Source organism: Mesoplodon bidens (assembly GCF_964165515.1).
Source record: "Mesoplodon bidens genome assembly, chromosome: 1".
In the NCBI taxonomy this organism is placed as follows: Eukaryota; Metazoa; Chordata; class Mammalia; order Artiodactyla; family Ziphiidae; genus Mesoplodon; species Mesoplodon bidens.
The window spans coordinates 195,257,926-195,282,562 of NC_138176.1; the positions used below are offsets into that span (position 1 = coordinate 195,257,926).

Consider the following 24,637-nt stretch of genomic DNA (forward strand, 5'->3'; position numbering starts at 1 on the left):
TTCCAACAAATATAAGCTGAAGACTATCCTTATATATAAAAGAAGATGTTTGTTAGAAAAAGAATATCCCAGGAGAATAATAAGCAAAAGACTTACACGTGTACATCACAAAAGATTTGTAAAAGGCCAAAGAATACGGGAAAAAAGCTCTAATCCATTAGTATTCAAAGAAATGCAGTAAGTCATGATGCTATTGTCATTTGAAATAAAATCCCCAAATTAACAATATAGAAATACAATACAGATATATACATATATACCCATGATAAAATGTTACTTCACCTGCCCTAGTTCAGCGCCATATACTCTGCCACCCACTTTCCTACACCACACTGGCAGTCTGATCCTTCTGAAACTAAAACTGACTGCCACTTCCTTGCCTGGAACCCTTCAGTGGGCCCCATTCCACTGCAGGCCCCTTGGCCTAGAGAGCATTAGGGTCCCCAGAATCTGCCACTGGTTGTTCCTCCTCCAATGTCCAGCATCACCCTTTGGGCTCAAGCTATACACAGTGCAGATGATCATCTGTAGCTGTTCGACCTTCTTGTTTACTCATAAATTTCCCTGGAATACCTAAAGCCTTTCCCCCCAGGAAACTCTCTGACCTGGAGCCCCTACGGGCACTTTGGGCTTTACTGTCATCGTTTCACTTAGCACAGAGCCTGAAAATCCTAGTCCTCTCCTTAGAATGTAAGCTACAAGCTAGGACTGTCTTGTTAATTTTTGTGTCCACCGCGCTAGCACAGTATCTACTTGGTGCGCAGAATGATTAACATTTAAATTGTTTTGTTCATTCCTTTCATTTTCTTGTATTGTTTGAAATGTTCAGTATTGAGTTTCGAAAAGAGTGTTGGTGATTATGCAGACAGCCCATCAGAACTTGAGTATTCTAACTTTTTAACTATACCTTTCTCTGTAAACCAATGTTCATCACATAAACCTTAGAAACTGACTGTAGATCCAAACTGAATTTAAAAGTAAATGAGAATTAATCATCTACCACATGTATTTTCCCTAAGGAAAACAGCTAAAGGCAAAAGCTCTTGCAGAACATAGAGACAGGTTTTCACAGAAGGCAGTGGCTTTGAGACATATTAAAAAGGAAGGAAAAAAGAAAAAATGAGAGGAAGGAAAAGTCGGGAAACTTGGATACAATCTTAACTTTAAAAATACAATTTTGGCTTTAGTTTGTGAATGTTTGCAATTTGGAGACTCAATGGTATTGACTACAGGTGACACACAATCACCTTGACCTCAGCAGAAAACCTTGAGAATGCTCCGCAATGGCTGTATCTAAAGGAAACAGATGTTTGCCCTTCAGATGTATGGTATGACTCAGTGAACACATCCCTTGCCAAATAGTTATGTATAGCTCAAGGATGTTTAAATCAAATATTGATTATTCAGCTAAATAAAAAAAAAATTCAGCAGCATACATAATCACACATATCCCCTTCCCTCATGTTAAGCTTTCACACAGAAGGCTTTCTGAGGCAGCATGTAAAGGTGCCAAAAGCAAAGTGATACATGAAAAGGGCATGCTAGGAAAACTGGAGAAAAAATGCCATTTACTCATAAATATGCTTCATTTTATCTGGAGAATTATATATGTTTACTATCTATATATAGGTTGATATGACATTTTTTTTCCATCATAAATTTTAAGTATGATCCAAGACTAAAAAACATATTCTTTTTTTCTTTCAAACTTAAAGCTACAGAAGACCCCTTTCCTATCACTGAACTTATTGATCCAAAGACAGTCAATACTGAAATACATGGCTACCTCTCAAAGAAGGGCCAAAATAAAGAGAAAGCCTGAAAAGTCTTCTCTAACTATTTCAGCTGCTGCCAATGGCAGGTGCTCCTGCTTTCACAAGCAGCACTGGTCGGTCTAATGCTGGTCCAAGTAATCTTCAAATCTTATTTCTGGCGAATGGAAACCTGTAGGGGCTGCAAAGTAAATCATCCAGTGAGACCTTGGTCCTACAGTGACGAAATTCTTATAAAAGCTATAAGGGCCAAGGCCATCCAATACCACACAAGCATATAAAATACATAAGGCTCCATGTGAAAAAACACTAACCACGAGAAATGATGACTTCTCTCACCAGTATAAAAGTGGGAAAAACTCAAGCCCAATTTTAAATAGGTTGTCATTTCAGACTTCCTCTATAAAAAGCCAAATTATTACCAGGTCCCAATGAGTATGGAAGAAGTGTTGGTCAAGGAGATGTTTAATCTATACCTTTGATCCTAGGATAAACCAGGCAGTTAAATAATTTCAAAATGTGCAAAACAGACATTCCCCTTGAGTTCGAAAGGCGCTACAAAGTGTCTTTCAAATGATCCACGAGTCCAACTTAGTAAACAGCCACACAGGTGAGAACCAAATTCAGGTTTCCAACAGAAATTGTAGAGTGTTACTTGGCAAAGCCGCATTTCTCTAAGACAGCCTGTCAGGTAGCCGGTCAGTCTGAATTACTCTGGCTCCTCTGGAATTGCTGTCAAATCCCACTTGGCTGAGAGCTGAGGTCAGAGGACGTGAAGGCCAGCAGACGCTGGCTGAGCAGGGCATTGTGCCGCTTCAGGTACACTATGATGTCTCCCTGCTTCTCCACAATCTCTTCCAGGCTTGAGAGAGTCCTGCACAGAACCAAGGTATTCATGAGTTACACATGTTCACCAAAAGTCTCTTTGCAAATGGATCTCTACTAGTTTTCAGTACAGCACGTTATATCCGTTACTTTTTCTTAGATTTTATAAGCCAAGGCAATATCCCCAAATGAGATTCTTTCTTTAGACTTGGCTTCACCACAGCTGAGAGGAAGTAAACAAATCAAACATAGTTGTAAACATATTTTAACATATGCAGAGTCCTAAACTCCAAGCATCAGAATGGTCTCTAGATTTCCAGATGGAATAAACTTAAATCTCTTTCGCTAATCTTTTACTCCACACTTACCTGAATCCAGTCTCTGAGGTAATATTGCTGGGGTAAGCATAGATTTTTTCTTCTTCAAGTACATCAGGCTGTGGCTTGGCTTTATTAAATTTTCGAATTTTCACTAAAATAATAAAGTCATTATTGTCAGGTTATCCAATCACGAAAAATTTTCTAATTCCATTTATTCAAATTTCATTAGTAATTGGCTATTCAAGTAATATGCAAAAAAAAAAAACGGTTCATAAAGGGAATTAACAAATAGGGAAAATGTGCTAAAAGGGAATGGAAATGCTGATGCAGAGGCAGGAGAAGAGTCAGGAAAGAGCCATCAGCGCTCATTACTGGAAGCGAAGACACGTGAAAGAGCCAGGGAATTCGGCGACCTGGAGGCCATTGATGAACCTGAAGCCCTAACCCCAACATGAGTGTCCTTGGAGACATGACCTTTGGTGAGGTAATCAAAGTAAGAGCAAAGTAATGGGGGCGGTGCTGATCTGAGAGATGAAGGGACACCAGGAATGCACAGAGCAAAGGCCACGTGAGGACACAGCGAGAGGCAGCCACCTACACACCAAGGAAGAAGCCTCTGGAGAAGCCAGGCCTGCGACACCTTGATCTCAGAGGTCCAGCCTCCACAACTGAGAGAAAATAAGTTTGTGTGTCTTAGTCACCCAGGCTGGGTATGTGCTCTGGCAGCCCCAGCAGCCTAATGCACGTGGGTAGAAGTCTGCTGCAGAGAGTTGAATAATCACACACAACAAGGCTGTTGTTCCCAACCTCGCACGTTTGGCTACAGACTGAGCCGAACAATCTGCATGTCTGAGTAAGAGCCACTGTCCAGGGGCCCTGCCCAACCTGCGTAATAACCCTGGGACATGGCTGGAATGAGCACTCCCACCACAGATGGTGACAAGGGGACAAGAGAAAGGGCTGAGCCAGGCCTCAGTGATGGCAGTGACTATCCAATGAGACTGGCCTTGAGAACTGTTCGTGCAGCTCCAAATGGGTCAAGTATTCAACACGTGGGAAGGGGGAGGGGAGGTGGGTTAGGCCCCAGCACAATTTTTAAAAACTCCACATATGATTCTTTCCTTTCTTGTAACAACCCTTGAGATATAATTCACATACAATGCAATTCCTTCAAAGTGTACAATTCAATGGTTCGGTACATTCAAACAGTTGTGCAACCGTCTCCACAATAAATTTTAGAACATCTTGTCACCCCAAAAAGAAGCCTTGGATCCATGAGCAGTCACCCTCTAGGTGCCCCCACCTCCAGGACTAGGCAACCACTAATGTGTTCTCCTTCTCTATAGATGTGCCTGCTCTGGGCATTCCAAGTACACAGAATCATACAATATTTACGACTGGCTTTTTTTTCTCTCAGCATAATGCTTTCAAGGTTCATCCATACTGTGTCAGTGCTTCATTCCACTATTCCTTCCTTTTTGTGGCTGAATACTATCCTCTGTATGGATAGAACACCTTTTGTTAGTCTAGTCATCACTTTATCTTAACACCATTTAGGTTGTTTCCACTTTTGGCTGCTATAAATAATGCCATTTGGAACACCTGTGTAAAAGTACACATGGACCCAGAAGTGCATGTGCTGAGTCATATGTTCAACCTGTCATGGAACCGCCAGGACCCACAGATGATTCTGATGTGACCCTCAGATGAGAATGAGGCTGAAGAAGATTAAACAAAGAGGTTAAAGAGAAATGTGAGAAGGTTAGGAGACATGCAGAGGGTTCATCAGAAAGGACCAGAAGGAAGTGGGCAGTGAGATGCCAAAAGAACCAGTGAGGGAATGTAACAAGAAGCCCTTGATTTTTAGGTGGTGGCCAAGAGAGTTAGAAATGAGAAGCCCCTCACACAAAAACAGACACACACAGACCAATGAAACAGAACAGAGGACACAGAAATAAACCCACATGCTTATGGTCAATTAAGCCATGACAAGGGAAGCAAGAATATACAATGGAGAAAAGAATCTCTTCAATAAGCATTGCTGGGAAAACTGGACAGCTACATGTAAAAAATGAAATTAGAACATTCTCCAATACCATATACAAAAATAAACTCAAAATGGATTAAACACCTAAATGTAAGGCTGGAGACTATAAAACTCCTAGAGGAAAACGTAGGCAGAACACTCTGACATAAATCGCAACAATGTTTTTTTGTATCCATATCCTACAGTCATGGAAATAAAAGCAAAAATAAACAAATGGGACCTAATGAAACTTAAAAGCTTTTGCACAGCAAAGGAAACCATAAACAACATAAAAACAAAACCTACAGAATGGGAGAAAATATTTCCAAACCAGGAGACCAACAAGGGATTAATTTCCAAAATATACAAACAGCTCATACAGCTCAATATAAAAAAAACCCAAACAACCCAATCAAAAATTCGGCAAAACTCCTACACAGACATTTCTCCAAGAAGACATCAAGATGATCAACAGACACATGAAAAGATGCTCAACATGGCTAGTCAGAGAAATGCAAATCAAAACTACAATGAGGTATCACCTCACACCAGTCAGAATGGCCATCATCAAAAGTCTACAAAAAAAGTCTATAAATACAAATAAAATAAAATAAAATAAATAAAATAAAATAAAAAGTCTACAAATAATAAATGCTGGAGGGGGTGTGGAGAAAAGGTAACCCTCCTGCACTGTTGGTGGGAATGTAAATTGGTACAGCCACTATGGAGAACAGTATGGATGTTTGTTAAAAAACTAAAAGCAGATTTACCATATGATCCAGCAATCCCACTCCTGGGCATATATCCAGAGGAAAAACATGGTTCAAAAGGATACATGCAGGGGACTTCCCTGGTGGCGCAGTGGTTAAGAATCTGCCTGCCAATGCAGGGGACACGGGTTCCAGCCCTGGTCTGGGAGATCCCACATGCAGCGGAGCGACTAAGCCCATGCGTCACAACTACTGAGCCTGTGCTCTAGAGCCCTCGTGCCACAACTACTGAGCCCACGTGCCACAACTACTGAAGCCTGTGCACCTAGGGCCTGTGCTCCGCAACAAGAGAAGTCACTGCAATGAGAAGTCCTCGCAATGCAATGAAGAACAGCCACCACTCGCCACAACTAGAGAAAGCCTGCACGCAGCAACGAAGACCCAATGTAGCCAAAAATAAATAAATAAAAATAAATAAATCTGTTTAAAGAAAAAAAGGATACATGCACCTCAATCTTCATTGCAGCACTTTTTACAAGAGCCAAGACATGGAAGCAACCTAAATGTCCATTGACAAATGATTGGATAAAGAAGACGTGACACATATATGCAATGGAATATTACTCAGCCATGAAAAAGAATGAAATAATGCCATTTACAGCAACATGGATGGTGGATGGACCTAGAGATTATCATACTACGTGAAATAAGTCAGACAGAGCAGGACAAATATCATATGATTATTACTTATATGTGGAATCTAAAATATGATACAAGTGAACTTATTTACAAAACAGAAATAAACTCACAGACACAGAAAACAAACTATGCTTTCCAAAGGGGAAACGGGGTGTGCAGGGAGGGATAAATTAGGAGTTTGGGATTAACAGATACACACTACCATATATAAAATAGACAAACAACAAGGACCTACTATATAGCACAGGGAACTATATTCAATATCTTGTAATAACTTATAATCGACAAGAATCTGAAAAAGAATATATATCTGAATCATCTTTCTGTACACCTGAAACTAGTACAACACTGTAAATCAACTATACTTCAAAAAAAAAAAGATATGAATAGCCCCTTGGCTTCCGATGGCACAAGAACAGCACGCCCACCCAAGGGCAGACGGGGACTGAGTGCTGGGCTCCACCACGCAGGCCGGGAGAGCTCAACAAAACAGAAGATGGGGCCATCGGGGGCCAGGCGGGATGCCAAGAAGCCAGCTTCCCAGGACAAGTAAAGAACGCATCTCAAGGCGGGAGCGAGCCACTGTGTCCAGTGCAACTCAGGAGATGAAGGCTGAGACTCCACTGTCCCATGAGGCTTGCCTCAAAATTGGAGTTACGTTCATATGGCATCTCCTTATAATAGCGTCTTCCACATAATAACTCTAAGATAAATGAAGAATTAAGTTTCTTGAACTGGGGAAAAGGAAATAACAGTTACAGAATATTAAAGTAAAAGTTAAGAGGCAGAAATAAAAGACAATATAGCGCAACAATATAAAAATGTCCATTTTTCAGACTCATCTTTGTGGGTTTTTTTTTCCTGAAGGTGTTCCACTTTTTTTTTAATTGAAGTACAGTTGATTTACAATGTTGTGATAGTTTCTGGTGTTTGTGGTTTTAAAAATAAATTAAATTGCATGCAGTCAGCATATATCAGACCACAGGCCAGGCAACAACACCAGTGCAATCTACATGGAATGAGAATCTTCCACTCTTCCTTTCCACAACAGTAAGCCAAGGAGAGCTCTCACTAAACCGCAGGACACTGGACATGGGCCTGCTGCCCCTTACAGTCCTTTCCTCCTGAGCTGAAGCCCGAACATCAGGGCTACTGGAAGGCTGGTAACTGAGTAGCATTTTTTGAATCCTTGCTTACTTTTAAACAAATGGAAAGCTAATCAAATCACCACAAAGCTTTTAAGTTTTCTTTTCCTAGTTTTTTCCTACAGAGGCAGTCAGGTGCCCAATGAGAAGAGTCCATCTTCACTTCTAGAGATTAACTACTTTACTGCAGACAAATTAGTCAAGCTTAGATTAGAAGTAGTATATCAAAGAATCTTGTCATGAAGAGCTACTATCAGCATTACCAAAACTAGGTATCTTTTAAATCTTTTTAATATAGAGAAGCAAGAAAAATGCATGTATCAGGGAATCAACCTTAAATTTTTTGTGATACACTGAGCAAAGTCAACATTTGTCCTAGAAGCCGTAAGAGGCACAAAACAGTAAAATGAAATACAAGCTTTGGCCCATGTGACTTTTCCTCATAACTGAAGAAATAATCTCTTTCAAAATGGACAGATAAGGTATTTTATTGTCACAAAACAACTGTTGCTCAATGCCACCAAATTAGCTGCTATTACAGATTTCAGTGCATATCAGTACTGCAGCAGGAATGAAATCTTGTTTCTTCCAGGCTTGGATTTTTTTTCTCTTCAAGTATCCTTCCATCTATTTTTCATGTTAACATGTTTGAAGCTTATTTAATTTTACCACTGAGAGTTTTGAGAGACAACCAGAAAGAACAATCCTCAGACAGTTCTAAATTTAGAAAGAAGTGGGTTCTTAAATGGTTTATCAAAATCAAGTTTGGGCTAAATGCAGTTTTACATGTATGAACTTATTTACTTATTTTATTTTACTTTTATTTTGCCACACAGCATGTGGGATCTTACCCCTACCAGGGACTGAACCCATGCCCCCTTCAGTGGAAGCGCAGAGCCTTAACCACTGAACAGCCAGGGAAGTCCTATATTTAGCTATATTTTAATTTAAAGCCAGACTTACATCTCAGTTGCCTTTGAGGATGCAAAAGTTTGTAGATCTTTTTTATTTTTTCACTTTCTTTTTTTTTTTAATGGAAAGCCTTCATTCTAGTTGATAAGAATTTGTTGATGACACAACTTTAGAAATGCGACTCACCGGTATGTTCCTGGTGGTTTGAAATTAGAGGAGTCTGGATGTGGTCAGCAATGAGGTATGGGTGCTCAATAGGGTAACGGCCACGTAGAAAAGGTTTCCCGCCAGAAAGGTAATGAGCTGGGCTTCAGGTGGGGATGCGACCAGCAGTGAAAGGCCTTATCTATAAGAACAGGCTCCTTGTCATTCTCACCTGTGTACACGAGCAGGCACGTCAGGGAACAGACCAGCTCCACGGCCAGGGTAGCCAGAATGAGGTCCAGGTACAGCACGCTGGGCTCGGGGAAGGAGTGCTGCAGGCAGAGCAGGAGGAGGAGCGCCGTGCTGCCTGCGGGGAGGAGACTCAGCGTGGGTGCGTGGGCGGGGTTGGAGTCTCGGAGCTCGCACCGCCGCCGCCACCGCCGCAGCCCCCGCAGAGCTACCGCGAGGGCGCAGGCACCCACCCAGCTACGCGGCGACGAAGGAAGGTAGAGGATGGAAATCAAACATAACACGGCCAAGAGCAAATGATGCCCCTTGACACAAATAACGTAAGAATCTGGACTTTTTTAAAACTCAAGGAGTGAATTTCTATGAGCACCCGGTGACCCCTTCTGGTCATGCAGCACAGTAAAGGACGCGGCGAGTATCCAGAAAAAAGCCGGGGACACGCTGCTGACCTTGGACAGATGACCTAACACCTCCACTCCTCATCTGAAAAATGGGGTGACAATAAATATGAGCTGTTTCTCCCCTGCTCAGCGTATCCATTATTTATTTTTGAAGACCATTTTAACCTCATTCTGCACTTACAGCCTGAAGACTGTCAAAGAAAAGTTTAGGGGCAGAAGTCATTCCTGTAGTGTTTTATCTTAGAATTTCCTAAAACTAACGTATTTATCCAAGTCTGATCAAGGCTGGGGAGATGCTCATTTGACTTACCTTCTGCTTCTTGGTACAAAGGGATGACTGTGAGCCAAAGAACCCTGTTTAAATAACCTCTCAGAAGTCCCTCTACACAGAGCAATAGTCCAGCACAAATCCCTAAGCCCTCCCCTTACACTCACAAATGTCACAGTGTCTTAGCATGTTGACCAATAGCTCAATTTATGAATTAGTTTTGTGTACAAGACAAATATAACTTTACAGCTTTAGGGAGAGGAAAAAACTAGGGAAAAACCTCTGCAGGGAAAGTGAACACACAGTTTCCAGAGGATTTCTGATGCCCTGAGCAAGGCCTGTGTCAGCAGTGTGGCAGGTCACAGGGTGAACTTGCAGGCTGGCAGCAGAGACTGCAGAAGTAAGACATTCCCCTGAATGGTAAGCACTGTGGACATCATGAGAGCACCCTGCCCAGCACCATGTCTCCAAGGGTCAAGTTTTCACTTCAATGAAAAGAACAACTAAATAGGGAACTTGTTATGCAGCTAATAACATTTGATAGAGTCCAGGATGTATTTCGATCTAAGGAAGGAGAACAGATAAATCAGATAAATATTTTCAACTTATTTGGAAGGAAAGCAAAGCCCCTTCTCCCATCTCCACAAAATAAAGTAAAATCAATTTATTTTTCTCTCTGCAGAGAATAACAAGCATCAGGATGAAGCCAGACAATACCCAGCAATACTATCACAGGCAAAAAAAAAAAAAAAAATGGTTACACCCTTCGGATTAGCTGGAAGTTCTATATCCTCATAGATTTACCTTCTTTTTCTTCAAATAAGAAAAAAAATATTTAAAGAAAACAGAAACAAAGTAAACAACTGCTCCAATTCTCCTGGATTTTCTGGGTCCTTATATGAGTAACTTAAAAGTGATGCCATCTGTGATTAAACTGAGGGTCCAATTGTTTAGAAACAGACTGTGATTAAGGGTCACATGTGTAGCAATAATTTTAAAGTCAGAGGAAAGGCAAAGATTAGACAATCTCTTGGTGGGCCTCAAAAATACTATTTCCAGACCATCAGTGGAGAAACTGAACATTATTTTGGTCAGTATACAAATAGGTTTCTGCTTTTCTCTTTGTCAGAGGCGCGAAGATTATAGGGACATCTTCTGGCCAAAAACAAGTACTGCAGTCAGCAGTAGAAGTAGAAACCGCACTCTTCCTCTGGGGGCAGTAAAGGCCGCCCCTTGGAGATGCTTCAAGACCAGCCATTCCAATACAATGCTTCTTTCTCTGCAACCGCTGGGCCCTCCCGTTCCCATTGACAACCTCGCTGAGCAGATGAACTCACAGCCTGCCCTTTAAGAAAATGCACTACCAGAACACAGGAAAAACATTAAATTCTGTAGAGCTGTTTTTTCTGGGGAAAAATTAATTTCTAATTTGGTTTTAAAATGTTCAAACATTTATTCTGGACTCAAATTGAAAAAGAGGGCTTTTTAGAAAAGGTAGAAACCTTGACAATTAGGCAAAAATACCTAAAGAAGTTCAATTTAATTCCATTAAGCCTTTAAATTGTCTACATCCTGGATGGACTTTCTGACCTTGCCTTCATAAATTGTTTTCCAGGTTTTCTGTTTTAGTAATACATCTTATTATATAACAGTCTTTCTCTTACTGCGAGAAAAGTACCGAGCTTCATTTAAAATAAAACAATCCCCTCTTATCCTACAAGTATCAACTAGCATCAGCTGTATATCTCCTTGAGATGAGTAAGTCTGCTAGTATCAAAAGGGGGAAAAAGTCCACATTTCACACAGGGGTATCTTGCTCATAATGAAGGGGACAGAAAATTCTACCCCAAAATATGCCTTCTTTGTCTTAAGGATTATTTTAAGCTGATTATTTTTAAGAAACGGCAGACACAGATGAAGCTCTGAAAACCAAGTAGGAGTTACCTTTTATAAGAGGCATTTACAATTATAAGGGAAATCTCCATTTGTAAGGTTATATCCCTCTCTGTACCAGGATGACTTTAAATCTGTAGGAACTCTAATCAATGCAGAAGGCAAGCATAACAAACTTACACTTGTTTACTGTGCTTTTCCTGGTCACCTCCCAGAACTATTGCCCCTCCCCCAACCCTCCCCATCTTCTTTGGTCTTTAGCTGGAGATATTATTTAAGAGGGTGGCTTAGGCCATTGTGGAGTTACTCAGTTTTCCTGGGTCTCTCCCATGTATACAGGAGGTATAATGTTATTAAACTTCTATTCGTTTTTCTCCTGTTAATCTGTCCTTTATTGGTGGAATCTCAGCCAAGAACCTAGAAGGGTAGAGGGAATATTTTTCCTCCCCTACATAACAAATACAGATTTCAAAGGGAAATATAAGAAAAACTTCAAGACATTAAGGTGATCCTAATTTTAGTGGCCACATCACTCTCACAAAAATGAGAGCATGTATTTGATTATGAAATCAAACTTAACATTTTCTTTCTGCTGTCATTTATTACATTCAAGCAAGCCGCCAAATAGCTGAGTGAGACAACTGGGCTTACCAGTGGAGTGTATCATCAGCGCAAGGCTTTTAAGATGCCTTGTTGACCGGTAGATCTTGTTATAGCCTCGATTTCTTACTTTGCTGTGGTGATACTGGATGTATCGTTCAAGGAGGAAATGCAGAATCCACAAAATAACTTTTCCCAGGATTATGACTGTCTGAACTTTCAGTGGGTTGGTATAGTTTCCTGGGCACTTGTCCTCAATTGGATTGGGGTAAGAACAAAGCACACCTGTTAAAAATGCTAAAATAACAAACACAATCTGGTGGAAAGGAAAACAGTAGAATTAATATTCAATATTTGGATTTAAGAAACAATAATGACCATCCCCAGCACATATTCTTATACCTATGACTTTCAGTATCCTACTTTTATGAGTTTAAAAATACTTTCTTTTTCGCCATTTTTACAAACTTTTTAAACAGATAATCTGGAGAAAAATTTGCAGAAAATTTGGGAAACAGATAAAATCACAAATAAGAAAATAAAAATCACCCTAAATCCCATCTAACAAAGATGAGTACTTAATGTTAAATTCAATTTCCTGCCCACTTCTCTTTTATTAAAAATAGTAAAAACAGTTAATTTAGCACCTCAAAACTAATAAAAATCGTGAATTAAAAAAGTTTATTTCTAGCTTCAGTTTTAAGAGAACAAGAATAACTATCCAATTAGATTGACAAAAATTTAAAAGATTGATGTCAACATATGGGCAAACAGACAGTCTCATAAAATGCTGACTGGTCTGGGAAGTGCTGCTGAAAAATAATTTGGAAATATCTTGACCCAGAAATCCTACCTTAGGACCCTATCACTCAGAAGTAAAAGCACAGTACCTAGGATATATGGACACATGTATTTACTGCAGTGTTCTCTGTATTTGAAAAAGACTGTAAATTGCCCAAGTATTTGTATGCATCCATAGCAGAATATTTGAATAAATTAAGGTATACCCACTAACATAATAGAATGTTATTCAGCTATAGAAGAATTAACTAGGCAACTTCCCCAGTGGCACAGTGGTTAAGAATCCTCTTGCCAATGCAGGGGACACGGGTTCAATCCCTGGTCTGGGAAGATCCCACATGCTATGGAGCAACTAAGCCCGTGTGCCACAACTACTGAGCCTGTGCTCTAGAGCCCACGAGCCACAACTACTGAGCCCTGGTGCCACAACTACTGAAACCCGCATGCCTAGAGCCCGTGCTCAACAACAAAAGAAGCCACCACAATGAGAAGCCCCTGCACCACAATGAAGAGTAGCCCCTGCTCTCGTCACAACTAGAGAAAGCCCAAGTGCAGCAACAAAGACCCAACACAGCCAAAAAAAAAAAAAAAGAATTAACTAAAGCTCTATGTATTAGTTTGGGTGGATATCTATGACATGTTAAGATTAAAGAAAGTAAGGTGTAAAGTAGTAGTTCAAAGTGTGGTCTCCAGACCAGTTAGAAATGTAAATTCTCAGGCCCCAAATCAAAATCTCTGGGAGTGTGGCCAGTAGCCTGTAGTGTAATAAGCCTGCCAGGGTGTCTGGTGCATGCTCAAGTTTGAGGAACACTGCTGTTGAGTAATAAATACTGTATTATCCAATCTTTTCTTTTTTGGAAATGGGGGACATCCTTTTATAACGTGGTAATCTTTTTGTATACATTTGTATGAACTTAACAAAAGACACCAAAAGAGATACAGTGAACTGACCCCATTTATTAACTCAGGGAGAAGGGGTAAAGCAGAGAAAAGGGAAGATTATATCTTTGTATACTTTGGTAATGATTTACTTGTTAACCATAAGGCAGTATTATTCTATAATTTTTTAAAAATCAAAGAAAATTTTAAGTGCTGTCATTAGCATCCATCACCAAGCTTCCAATAGCAACCAATCTTAGAATGTAATAAATCTCTTTAAAATTTATGTGGTTTGTCAAGAGCAGTAATATTTGCTATAGCAGCTCAAGATGCACATCCTCATAAAGCAAAAGTGGAAAAGTCAACATATTCCCTCTACTGTAATATACTGTACATTGAACCCAACTGATCCATTTTATACAAAGTAGTATATAAAGACATTAGTTTTTCTTGTTCTTTAACATAAGATTTTCTTAGTCTTAAAATTAGGGCAATCAATCCCACAGTATCGAAGGCAGGCAATTTAATGTAAAAAGTTTTTTTTAAGTGGTGTGTGTGTGTACTGTACATACATAAAGAGTATGTTATACTCTTTATATAATGTATAATTATATAATTTATAAATTATATCAATACAAAGAGGCACAAGGAAAGAAGCGCTTCAGGTGCTACCTGGGGATCAGGAAGCCATGGCAGAATCAGGCCACTTACTAGATCTACATGAGGAAAACAGGTGCACCTCTGTCCTCAATGCACTCAGTTCTGAGTGCAAGTCTTCCACAGTGCACCTCACTGGAGCAGCGGCTGGGCCAGTCCTCAACCACATCCACCCTCCTCATGAACACCCAAGGAGTGGCGAGAATCTGCCTTCTTTTGATCTTTCACATTGCAGCAAAGAACTACAGCCCCTAGTGTCTGAGACTACAGTAACCAAAATGAGGAAATAATTAACAGACTTGGAGCAGAGCCCCCAATAAGCCTGCAAGACCATTCATACATGTGCCTTGTTTTGTTTTTATGACGTTGAACTTTATTTATTTTTATTGAGGGATATAATTGACATAATGCTGTATAAGTTTAAGGTGTGCAATGTGTTGATCTGAAACATTCGTATATTGCAAAATGATGGCCACTGTAGCTTTAGCCAACACCTGTATCATGTCACATAATTACCATTTCTTTTTTGTGGTGAGAGCAGTTAAGGTACCTAGTCTCCTAGCAACTTTGAAATTTATAATATTACTGTTGACTATAATCACTATGCTATGCATTAGATCTCCAGGGTTTATTTATCTAGTGGTTGCAACACACATTTTAAAAAATCCCCAGATATTTGTAATTTTATCATATAAAACATGGGGCAACAGTACACTGATTTCTCTGCTTAACACTATTTCCTAAGTGTAAATAAATAGATAAATTTCCATGTCAACATATATAGATTTATCTGTATCTTTTTTTGTTTTTATAACTGAAAAAGTAATATATGCATATGGTAAAAAATAAATTCAAATAGTACAAAAAGTAAACATTAAAATATATTAGGTGTCCCTTCCACTGAGGCGCTCAGTGCAACTAGCATTAAAAGGGTCTTGTGGGGCTTCTCTGGTGGCGCAGTGGTTGAGAGTCCGCCTGCCGATGCAGGGGACACGGGTTCGTGCCCCGGTCCGGGAAGATCCCACATGCCGCGGAGCGGCTGGGCCCGTGAGCCATGGCCGCTGAGCCTGCGCGTCCGGAGCCTGTGCTCCGCAACGGGAGAGGCCACAACAGTGAGAGGCCCACGTACCGCAAAAAAAAAAAAAAAAAAAAAAAAGGGTCTTGTGAATGCTTCTGGAAATATTCTATTACAGAATACAGGAATAAACGTTAAAAGTTTCCAGTACCAATTCCAATGTGTGTGGGGGGGGAGGGGACGGCGGAGGGGGGCGGCAAATCTCTGACACCAACTGGGAGCTCGACTGGTGAAATGGGTGTCTTGATGAAGACAGCTCAACTCAATTCTGACACTACCTGAAGAGAGCATCAGATCCCATGGGTTGAAGGCTTAGTCCCACAAGACTGCCCTCACTTCAGATGCTAACTGCAAGTCCAGGTTGTCACCAGTGCTTCTTACCCACTGGCTACAAATCAGAGGTTCCCACAACCCCCTCCTTGGACTTTAGATACCACTTGCAAATCCAGGTTGTTACCTGCACTTCTGACTGACAGGCTATAAATCAGAGGTTCCCATCAACTCCTTCTTGGGTTCAATTAGTTTGCCAGACTGGCTCACAGAACTCAGGAAACCTGTTTACTCACCACATTACCAATTTATTACAAAGGATATTAAAAGACACAAATCAATAGCCCGATGAAGACATACTTCCTGCCAGTTCCCAAACAAAGGAGCTTCTGTCCTGGTGGAGTTTGGGGGCCTGGCAGGTGGTTCATAACAAGTGTTCTAGCTCACCAGCCTGGAAGCTCTCTTAACCCCCTCCTTTTGGGTCTTTATGGAGGCTTCATTACATAGGCCTGGTTGATTAAATCATTGGCCATCGGTGGATGATTTAACCTCCAGCCCCTTTCCCATCCCCAGAGGCCAGGGCATGGGACTGAAATTTTGTTCCTGCTTGGTTCCCCTGGCAACAGCCCCCATCCTTAGGTGCTTTCCAAAGTCACCTCACCAACATAAATCCAGCAGTGGTGGAAAGGGGTTGTTATGAATATCAAGACACCCATTTCACCTTTATGACTTTGAAGCGATTTTAGGGACTGAGGACAAAAGACCAAAAATTATAACAAAAGATGCTCCATTGCTCTTATCACTCAGGAAATTCCAAGGGTTTTGGGAGCTATGAGCCAGAAACCATGGATGAAGACCAAAGACATATGAGAACTATATTTTGATCATCTGAATGACCAAGTATATTTCTTGTAAGTCACAACATCACCCATATACACATTTCTCTCAACACCCTTTTAAAATGTATAAATAGGAACATTCTGTACACACCATTGTAAACCTCATTTTTTTCCATTCAACAATGAACCATGAAGGGTACACATCCACCCCAAGTTTCTCTTCTAAGTTTCTCTTTTAATATTGTATAAGCATTCCTTCATATGGACAGGACATACAAAGCATCTTCTGGATGGTGGCAGTTTGTAGTCTCTTCATATTACAGACAACATTGCTATCATAAACGATATCCTTACATGTATGCAAATATGTCTACAATAAATTATTTGAAGTAGAGATATGAGTAAAAAAGTATGCACACTTTAAATATTAATAGATATAGCCAAACTGCCCTCTGAAGAGGTTATAAATTTTTGAAAAACATCGCCTTTGGATGGATCACTTTCTCCCAGTCAACTTACATGTATCAACAAGAGAAGATTTGCAATGATGACTGTAGGAAGAGGGTGGAATCTGGGCCTAAAATGAGTGTGTAATGAGTGATGTGGGAGATGCTGGGTGTCCAGAAGGGGGTCATCTTCAATACTTTGGATGAGATCCAAGGAACCCTGAGGTGCAGAAAAAAGGAAGCAAGCTATAATCACCACTCTCTGGATTATGTTTCCAAGACAAATCTACTAAACTATAAAGCTTTAAAATTCATTACACAAATTATAGACAAGAAAACACACTCCCTACCTAAAGTCAATTTTGAAAAAATACCATAAACTTCTTGATGACTACTGTAAACAAACTGGTAAAAACAATTATTAAAACAAGTAGAAGAAATCTTAATTTTTTATCTCCAAATGAGGTAAGACATAATGAGATTATGTATAAATAATCTCATTATCAATTATTAATCTCATTAATCTCAAATAATTTTCTTCAAGCCCTCAAAACTTAGATATTGATTTATTTAACATTACACACACACACACACACACACACATATATTTACATTTCTGGCTGTGCCATGCAGCATGTGGGATCTTAGTTCCCTTACCAGGGATTAAACCCGTGACCTCTACAGTGGGAAGCGCAGTTTTAACCACTGGACCACCAGGGTAGTCCCCAACATTATTTATATTATTGATAAAAATAATTACATGTGGTTGCAATTTTTAAACTGTATCTCGGTGTTCCACAAAATTTTGGAAAGCTGGTTGACGCATTACTAAGAGATCTTAGACAAACTTTCAATCATGAGAGAAATATGTTAAGAGTGTTAATAGAAACATCACCCTGATAGACCCTCGAGGAGATTTCAGTTTGTAGATACCAGATTCTCAATGAAAACAACTAGTTGCAATGTCACTGAAGTAGCCAGCAAAGGCTGAGCTGCAACCTCAACATCTTGTTAGCCATGTTTAAAGTTAGGGTCTTGACAGGAACAGCATCTTAGGTATCTGGTGCATAAAACAAGCTCTCAGTCTCAGAGCCTTACTGAAAACTGTTACATATGAGGCACTGTTTCTGAGATAAAAGAATGTAAGACACAGTCCCTATTCAAAAGGAGATTACATTTTCATCGGGGAGGTTAGGATAAAGGCATGCAGGACTGAACAATATAAGAATGCACAATAGAATATAGTGTGAGTCATATTATGGGGCAGTACATAATAAATTAGCAAATGAATAGCACAAATGATGCAAAAAATGTAGGTTAGATAATTGCACTAGAACAAGAGGGAAATGAAAATTTAGTGGGAAAAGGGGAAGCCTGAGAATTGGATTTGGAGACAGAGGATATGGGCTCTTCACTTTGGAAGGGGTAGAGAGGGGGACCAATGGTGTAAGGGCAGGCTGCTGTGCACCAGGATTATAAAGATAACACAGCAATCTGGGAAATGACCAGATCTGGAATGGGCTTCTCAATTTCCACTCCCAGGCATTCAATGCTGCTGCAATTTTTTTAATTCAATGCCTAGATAGCTTCCTGTTTAGTTTGCCATAACTCATGGAGCAATTCTGATGATTTCTATTCTCTTCAAGACTCCTCTGCTTCTAGCTTTCTCAGTTAGCAGCTGTCCCACCTCTACGGCTCTTCCCTTAACTAATGTCCATGAACCTTTCCAGGCCATCCTTCCAGTCTCTGTGCCTCTTCATCCCTCCCCACCTGTCAAGTGTCTGTCTTAGCAAAAATGCTGCCTTCTCTGATGCCTCAATGCTGTTCCTACTGCCTTTTTCATCTGACATTGTAGTTTTTATTCCTGCAAGTTTGAGTGGGTTTATTTTATACCTCCCATGTGTCTTTTTAACCTTTGGAACATATAGAAAACAGTTATAATAATTTTTAAAAATGTCCTTGTTTGCTATTTCTAGCATGTCATTTTTGAATCAGTTTTGACTCATTATGTCATATTTCCCTGCCCCTTTGCATGCTTGATCATTTTTTCCACTTTACTGAGATATAATTAACATGTCACATTGTGTAAGTTTGCATATCATGAGTTGATTTGATACACTTATATATTGCAAAATGATTACCACCATAGCATTACCTAGCACCTCCACTAAATCACATAATTAGCAATGCCTGGTAATTCTGGACTGGATGCCAGACATTGCAAAATTTACCTCTTTGGGTGCTGGACATTTTTGTATTCCTGTATTATTGAGCTTTGTTCTGGGATTCAGTTAAGTTACTTGAAACAGTTTGATCTTTTTGGTCTTTCTTTTAAGGTGCTTTCTTAGATGGGACCATACCATGTTTGGTCTAGTGCTAATTATTCCCCACAAGTGAGGCAAGACCTTTCTGAAAACCTAATACCCTGTGATTATGAGGTTTCCAGTCTGGCTGGAAGAACAGGCACTACTCCTGGCCCTGCATGAAAGTACAGCTCCCTCTGGTCTTTCTAAGTGGCTTTTTCCCAGTCCTCAGGGAGTTTCCTCAGAGGCACGAAGAACAGGACTCAGCTGAATACCTGAGGGGACCCTGCACCTCTTCCGAGCTCTCCCTCTGTGCAGCACTCTCCTTTCTGGGTTTTCTGTCTGGTGAACTCCAGCTGCTTCGGTATCCCCAGATTCAGCTCCATCTCCTCAACTCGGAGTCTACTGAAGCCCCACTTGGTCCCCCTTCCTCTGCCCACCCCGAAAACTCTCTCAAGGCAGTGAGCTGGGGCAATCACATGGCTCACGTCATTTGCTTCCCATCTCTCCAAGATCACTGTCTTTCATCGCCTGATGTCTATGATCTCAAAAAGTATTTTTTCATATATTTTTTGTTTTGTTTTGTTTTTTTGGGGGGTTTTTTTGCTTTAAAATATACTCTATTTTTTTCTCCAATTATAAAAATAATACATCATCCAAACAGATAGCTTAGGAAGCACAAAAATCCACCCAGGAAAACAACAAAAGCCCCTCCATCCCACCAGCCAGAGATAAGTGCTGCTGGTGTCTGTGACAAAGGCGCACCTGAGGCCGTGCACCATGTACAGATGATGCCTTTTAAGTCCGGGCAGAAGGCAGAAGAACTCACATTAGAAGAAAGGCTGCAATAAGGCTCCAAAGTTTCTGCACATAGAACAGTGGCCTTAAAGTCTCCTCCCCTTGACCATTTTTGATGCTGCAGAGCCCCACCCGGGGACACAGGAAGAGCACATCCCAGCTCCCTGGGGACAGGGCTGGCCTCTCCTCTTCTCAGCCAGACGCCCATGTCCATGGCCACATGAGATGCCCCAGGGCTCCACGGGGCATAGCGGGGACCTGCAGGCAGGGACCCTGAGATTGTGGGTGCGACCACACATTCCAGAGCAGGCACCAGGAGACAGGGCTGGAGTCCCAGCTCTGCCGCCCACTGCCCTTGGACCAGGCAGTCTCTTGGGCCTCAGTTTCCTCATCTATAAAATGGGAATAACGCCTACCTCACGGGTTCTTGAAGGGACTAAATAAAACATGGGAAGCAGGTCACAGCACTGGCACATCTCAAGGGTCAATAAATGTCACAGTACCCATCACTCCTTCCCATTAACCTGCTTCGTGTCAACCCTGTGGCTCTCATTTTTAAAAAAACTGTCCCTCTGAGCGTTGACCAAAGCCCAGGGGGTAAAGGGGAGGTTTATCCTATCCAGAGCCAACCTGAGTCTAGATCCAGCCAGGCCTGCCAGGTGACGAGAACCCATGAGCCAGGGGCCTGGACCCTGGACCAGAGAAGAGCAGACTGGTGAGGGCTCTGCCAGGGCCACGTTCATGCTGCAGAGCAGACAGGGCCCAACAAAGGACGGGCCTGTGTGGAGGGGCCCCGTGGGGGGCACCGAGGCTACCCGGCAGACCTCGGGGGAAGGAAGCCCTTTCACTGGCCAAGCTGGAACCCTCCCTGCAAAACAATGAATCCCCCATCATTGTTTTGCCTTTAATCACATTTTTAAACACTTGACAAACGAACATCTGTTCCCTGATATTTTGTTTTTGTGCGTCTGTCATCCTCAAAATGAAAGTCCGGAACCTTCTGCACTAATTTTAAAGTCAGGCTGGACGTTTAATCATGAACAAAGCTGCTTAAATTTCCCTCTAATTCTAAGTCTTCATGAAGTTTATCATAAGTAGGGTCATCATAAGAGAATTTCTGAATCATTCCAATCAACGATTCTAAGACCTTCATCTTTTTGCTGTCTTTCTCAGTGGTATAGCCGTGCAGGAGACATCTCCAAGCAAAAGCAAAACCTTGGTAGCACCCGATCTCAGATCCGATTCTAGCTCCATGTAACGTGCCATACTGTCTTCCTTCAATCATACCCAAACTACTTCCTTCTTCATAGCCTTCCTGATAACCTTCCCCGTGAAAGCGATCTTGGGAGGCGAAGTCCACTTCCGGGGGCGGCTGCGCCTGTTTTTTCATATATTATATACAGGTTTTTGGTTCTTCCAGGCAGAAGGACAAGGTATCAAAGTGGTTCGAATAAGGTGTGCTTCACAAGGTCAGGACTCTATATTATACTATGTTCTTTGTACCTTTAGTACCTGATACACAGCAGGTACTCAATACATGTGTTGAGTGAATGAAAGACGGCCCAACTTCTTGAACAGTTGGGATCTGGGAACTTTTTAAAAGGTAGCATTGAAACCCTGACTGTAAGACAATAGTCTACTTTATCTCCCACTCGTTCCCTTTCATGCACCTTCTCCTCTAGCCTGCATGAGCTTTCTGGAATGCCCCACAAATATCCTCTCTTATCTTTTTCAGAATCCAACTCATCTTTCAAAGTCCAACCAAAACTTATATTCTCTATAAAACTTGTCCTGCCAAGTGTTTTCTTTCTATTTTAAAACTCCTAAAAAATTACTGCCCATAATATTAATTTGGAATATTTCTCATGCTGCCTTGTATTGTTTCCTTTATGTGTATGCCTTTTGTTTTCCCTGACGACACTGAAGGAGCTTGGGGACAATATGGTTTCTATGTCACTTATTCAGTGTTCATGAAATACAATGTATGTGGTGACTACATCAAATACACTGCCCTTCGGAGCCTACAGGAAATGTGGGAAAACCATACAAACAGCACCCTCTGGAACTCACCATCTGCAAGTGAAGATAGCTGTTGTTTTTTCCACACCATCTCCTCCCTCTTCTTTTGTGACAATAGCTACTTCCTTTGGGGACCCAATGTCTACCTCTGCATTAAGTCTCAAGGGGAACATCCTTTGATGCTCTTCACCCTCCTCTGTCCTGGGGTGGTCATGGAACCAAAAAGGGCTGGGCCAATCCAACTCTCTCTCAGAGCAGCAAAGCAAACAGAGTCCATGGTTGAGGTGATCCATCCCAGGACAGATCCTGAAAGGACCCCTGTCTCTGGATCCCTTGAGCTGCCCTTGTTTGGATCCTTTCAGAGGCCTAGATGTTCATCTACCCTATATCCTTTCAAATAAATCCCTTTCTTCCTTAAAGTAGCCACAATTGGTTCACCCACTTGCAAACAAAGAACCGTTAACTAAAAAGCCTTTGCCTCTTTTAACTCATTTAGGTGTCTGGGCCTAAGACATGGCACACAGTTTTTAGCTTTCTACTGAGTGGTATAAACCGTATCCACAAAATACCAAAAGCAGGCAACTTGCTCAGATCTAAAGCTATGTAGCTATTGGTGAAACATTACTCTCCAACTGGTGAACCAAATTTCTAGGGTTGTACTAATCCTAACACTGAAAGCTACAGACCCAAGAACCCTGGGGCAGGTTAGCACAAACCAAGCATTTACTGCACACATTTTGATGAGTCTCTAATTTTCCTCTTACTCATTTTCTCCACACATTGTCAGTTCATGAATCTCACCCTTAAAAATTTTAGAAACAGTTTTTCTTTAAATATATATGTCTCAAATCTACTTCCAGGTGTTACAGTTAGCTTTCCATGTTCTCAACTGAAAAAAAAATAGAATTTTTTAGTCTTATCATTAGAAATTGTTCGGTCTTTATTTAGTCAAGATAACTGAACTATAGTCACTATTTGCACAAGAATCTAAGGTCTTGTGTAGGGCTGGAACTGTGTTTCATGTGTCTTGCCTGATGCACCTCATTCAGTGGTAGGATCACAGTAATATTCCTATTAATCTATTAACACAAATCAGTGCTTTAACTATCAACTTTGCATTTTTCAAGAGCAATAATTTTGTACCAAAGGGTAACCCAGTTAATTTTGGGCACAAATACATGCTTTTCCTAAAAATGCTTTAATACATTTAAGCAAAGATTTTTGCAATTACTCTTCACTCTGTACACTATATACACTGTAACTAGTGCACTGGTTTTTTAGTAATCTGGTTTGGATCCATCTAAGTAAAGAGATTTAAAAATCCCTTCACTCCTACCATGCCTCGATTCAAAACATCAGGACATTGTTTTTCTCCAATGTGGGTTTTCGGGTGATGATAACGACAGGTCTGCCGCAGCCGCTCCAAGTCACAGCCCTCAGGGCCAAGGCCGGGACCCAAGAGGAGGGGGACTCACCCCTGCGCCAGGGCGTCCAAGCGGCCCCGCGCACGGGGCCCCGCTCGCACCTCGGGCCGCGCCAGTTCCGGGACCCGACACGCGCCCGCACAAAATAAGCCCGAGGCCGGCGTGGACCCCAACTCCGCCCCGGTGCCTCCTCCCACAACCCCACGCCCGGGCAGACCCGCGCAGGAGGCGCCCCTCCGGCCAAGGCTGCCCCCACCCCCGTCTCCGCCCAGCGCGCCCAGCACCGGAAGAGTGGGCTCCGGGCTTGTCGCTCGCCACCAGCATCTGCGCACTCACGTCCTCCATACTGCCCGCCAGCGGAGGCCGCAGCCCTACCGCCCAGCCTTCGCACCTGCGCCTGGCACCGCCTTCCGGGACCCGCCCCGGGACCCGCCCCTCGCTTTCAATTAGCCGAGGCGCAGAGGGCGGACCCCTCTTCCTCGCTCCAGGGATCCACTGCCAGCGGCCTTCCCGGACCCGCCCCCTCGCTCCCGATTGGCAGAGGGGGCAGGATGGACTGGCCTCGCCTCTCGCTTACTATTGGCAGATGCCCCGACACCTAGATCCGGAATGGCCGAGGAGGAGGGGGACGTTATACTCCCTGAAGGCCAGCCTCCGGCCGCCGCTGCGTCTGAGAAAGCTGCTGTGCCTGGGGATCCCGCAACCTGCGCTCGCGTTCTAGGTTGGCTGGAGATTTGGGCACCAAAGGATGCGTTCCAAATCCAAGAATCGAACTGTTTTCGGCCGCCACTTGCTTCTTTGTAAAACGTTAACTTTTCTCGGTCTTGCTTAATTATTGTTTGTAGCACAGCTCCGCGCACAGAACCAGCGGTGGAATCCCAGGTTCCTATTTATAGCTCAAAATTCCACCTGCAGAGGGACACGAACAGAATAAAGACTGATTTCCAGGACATACAGTTTTCACCAGAGGGACAGGAGGCAATAAGGAATTTTTAGGGCTTTCTCTCTCTCTTTCTTTTTTTTAAGTGGAATTGAAAAAGAAAATTTTATGACATTTTCCTGAAAATACACGATCGTTGTAAAAGTGTAAGGAAAGAAAATTTTCTGTTAATACCAATCCCTATGCTGATACTACAATACATACACTTTCACAGTTTTTAAT

At 41.8% G+C, this 24,637-nt stretch overlaps 1 protein-coding gene across 1 annotated transcript; it reads right to left on the reverse strand.

Annotated features, from left to right (window-relative positions):
* Positions 1-75: 75 nt before the first annotated feature.
* Positions 76-23,970, reverse strand: TMEM192 (transmembrane protein 192). The gene is made up of 6 exons (XM_081245259.1): positions 23,812-23,970; positions 17,005-17,151; positions 12,016-12,280; positions 8,786-8,920; positions 2,966-3,068; positions 76-2,646 (listed from the first exon to the last, which is right to left on the reverse strand). Exons 1-6 carry the CDS (start codon positions 23,818-23,820, stop codon positions 2,508-2,510), a joined length of 798 nt encoding a protein of 265 aa, XP_081101385.1. The 5' UTR covers positions 23,821-23,970; the 3' UTR covers positions 76-2,507.
* Positions 23,971-24,637: the final 667 nt, after the last annotated feature.

Excerpts from the sequence above, each read along its gene's own strand:
- TMEM192 (XM_081245259.1), bottom strand. Across the intron at positions 12,281-17,004 it reads ATCTTCTCTTGTTGATACAT|ATTGTGTTTGTTATTTTAGC; the intron begins GTAAGTTGACTG and ends CCTTTCCACCAG. Across the intron at positions 2,647-2,965 it reads ACCTCAGAGACTGGATTCAG|GACTCTCTCAAGCCTGGAAG; the intron begins GTAAGTGTGGAG and ends GGTTCTGTGCAG.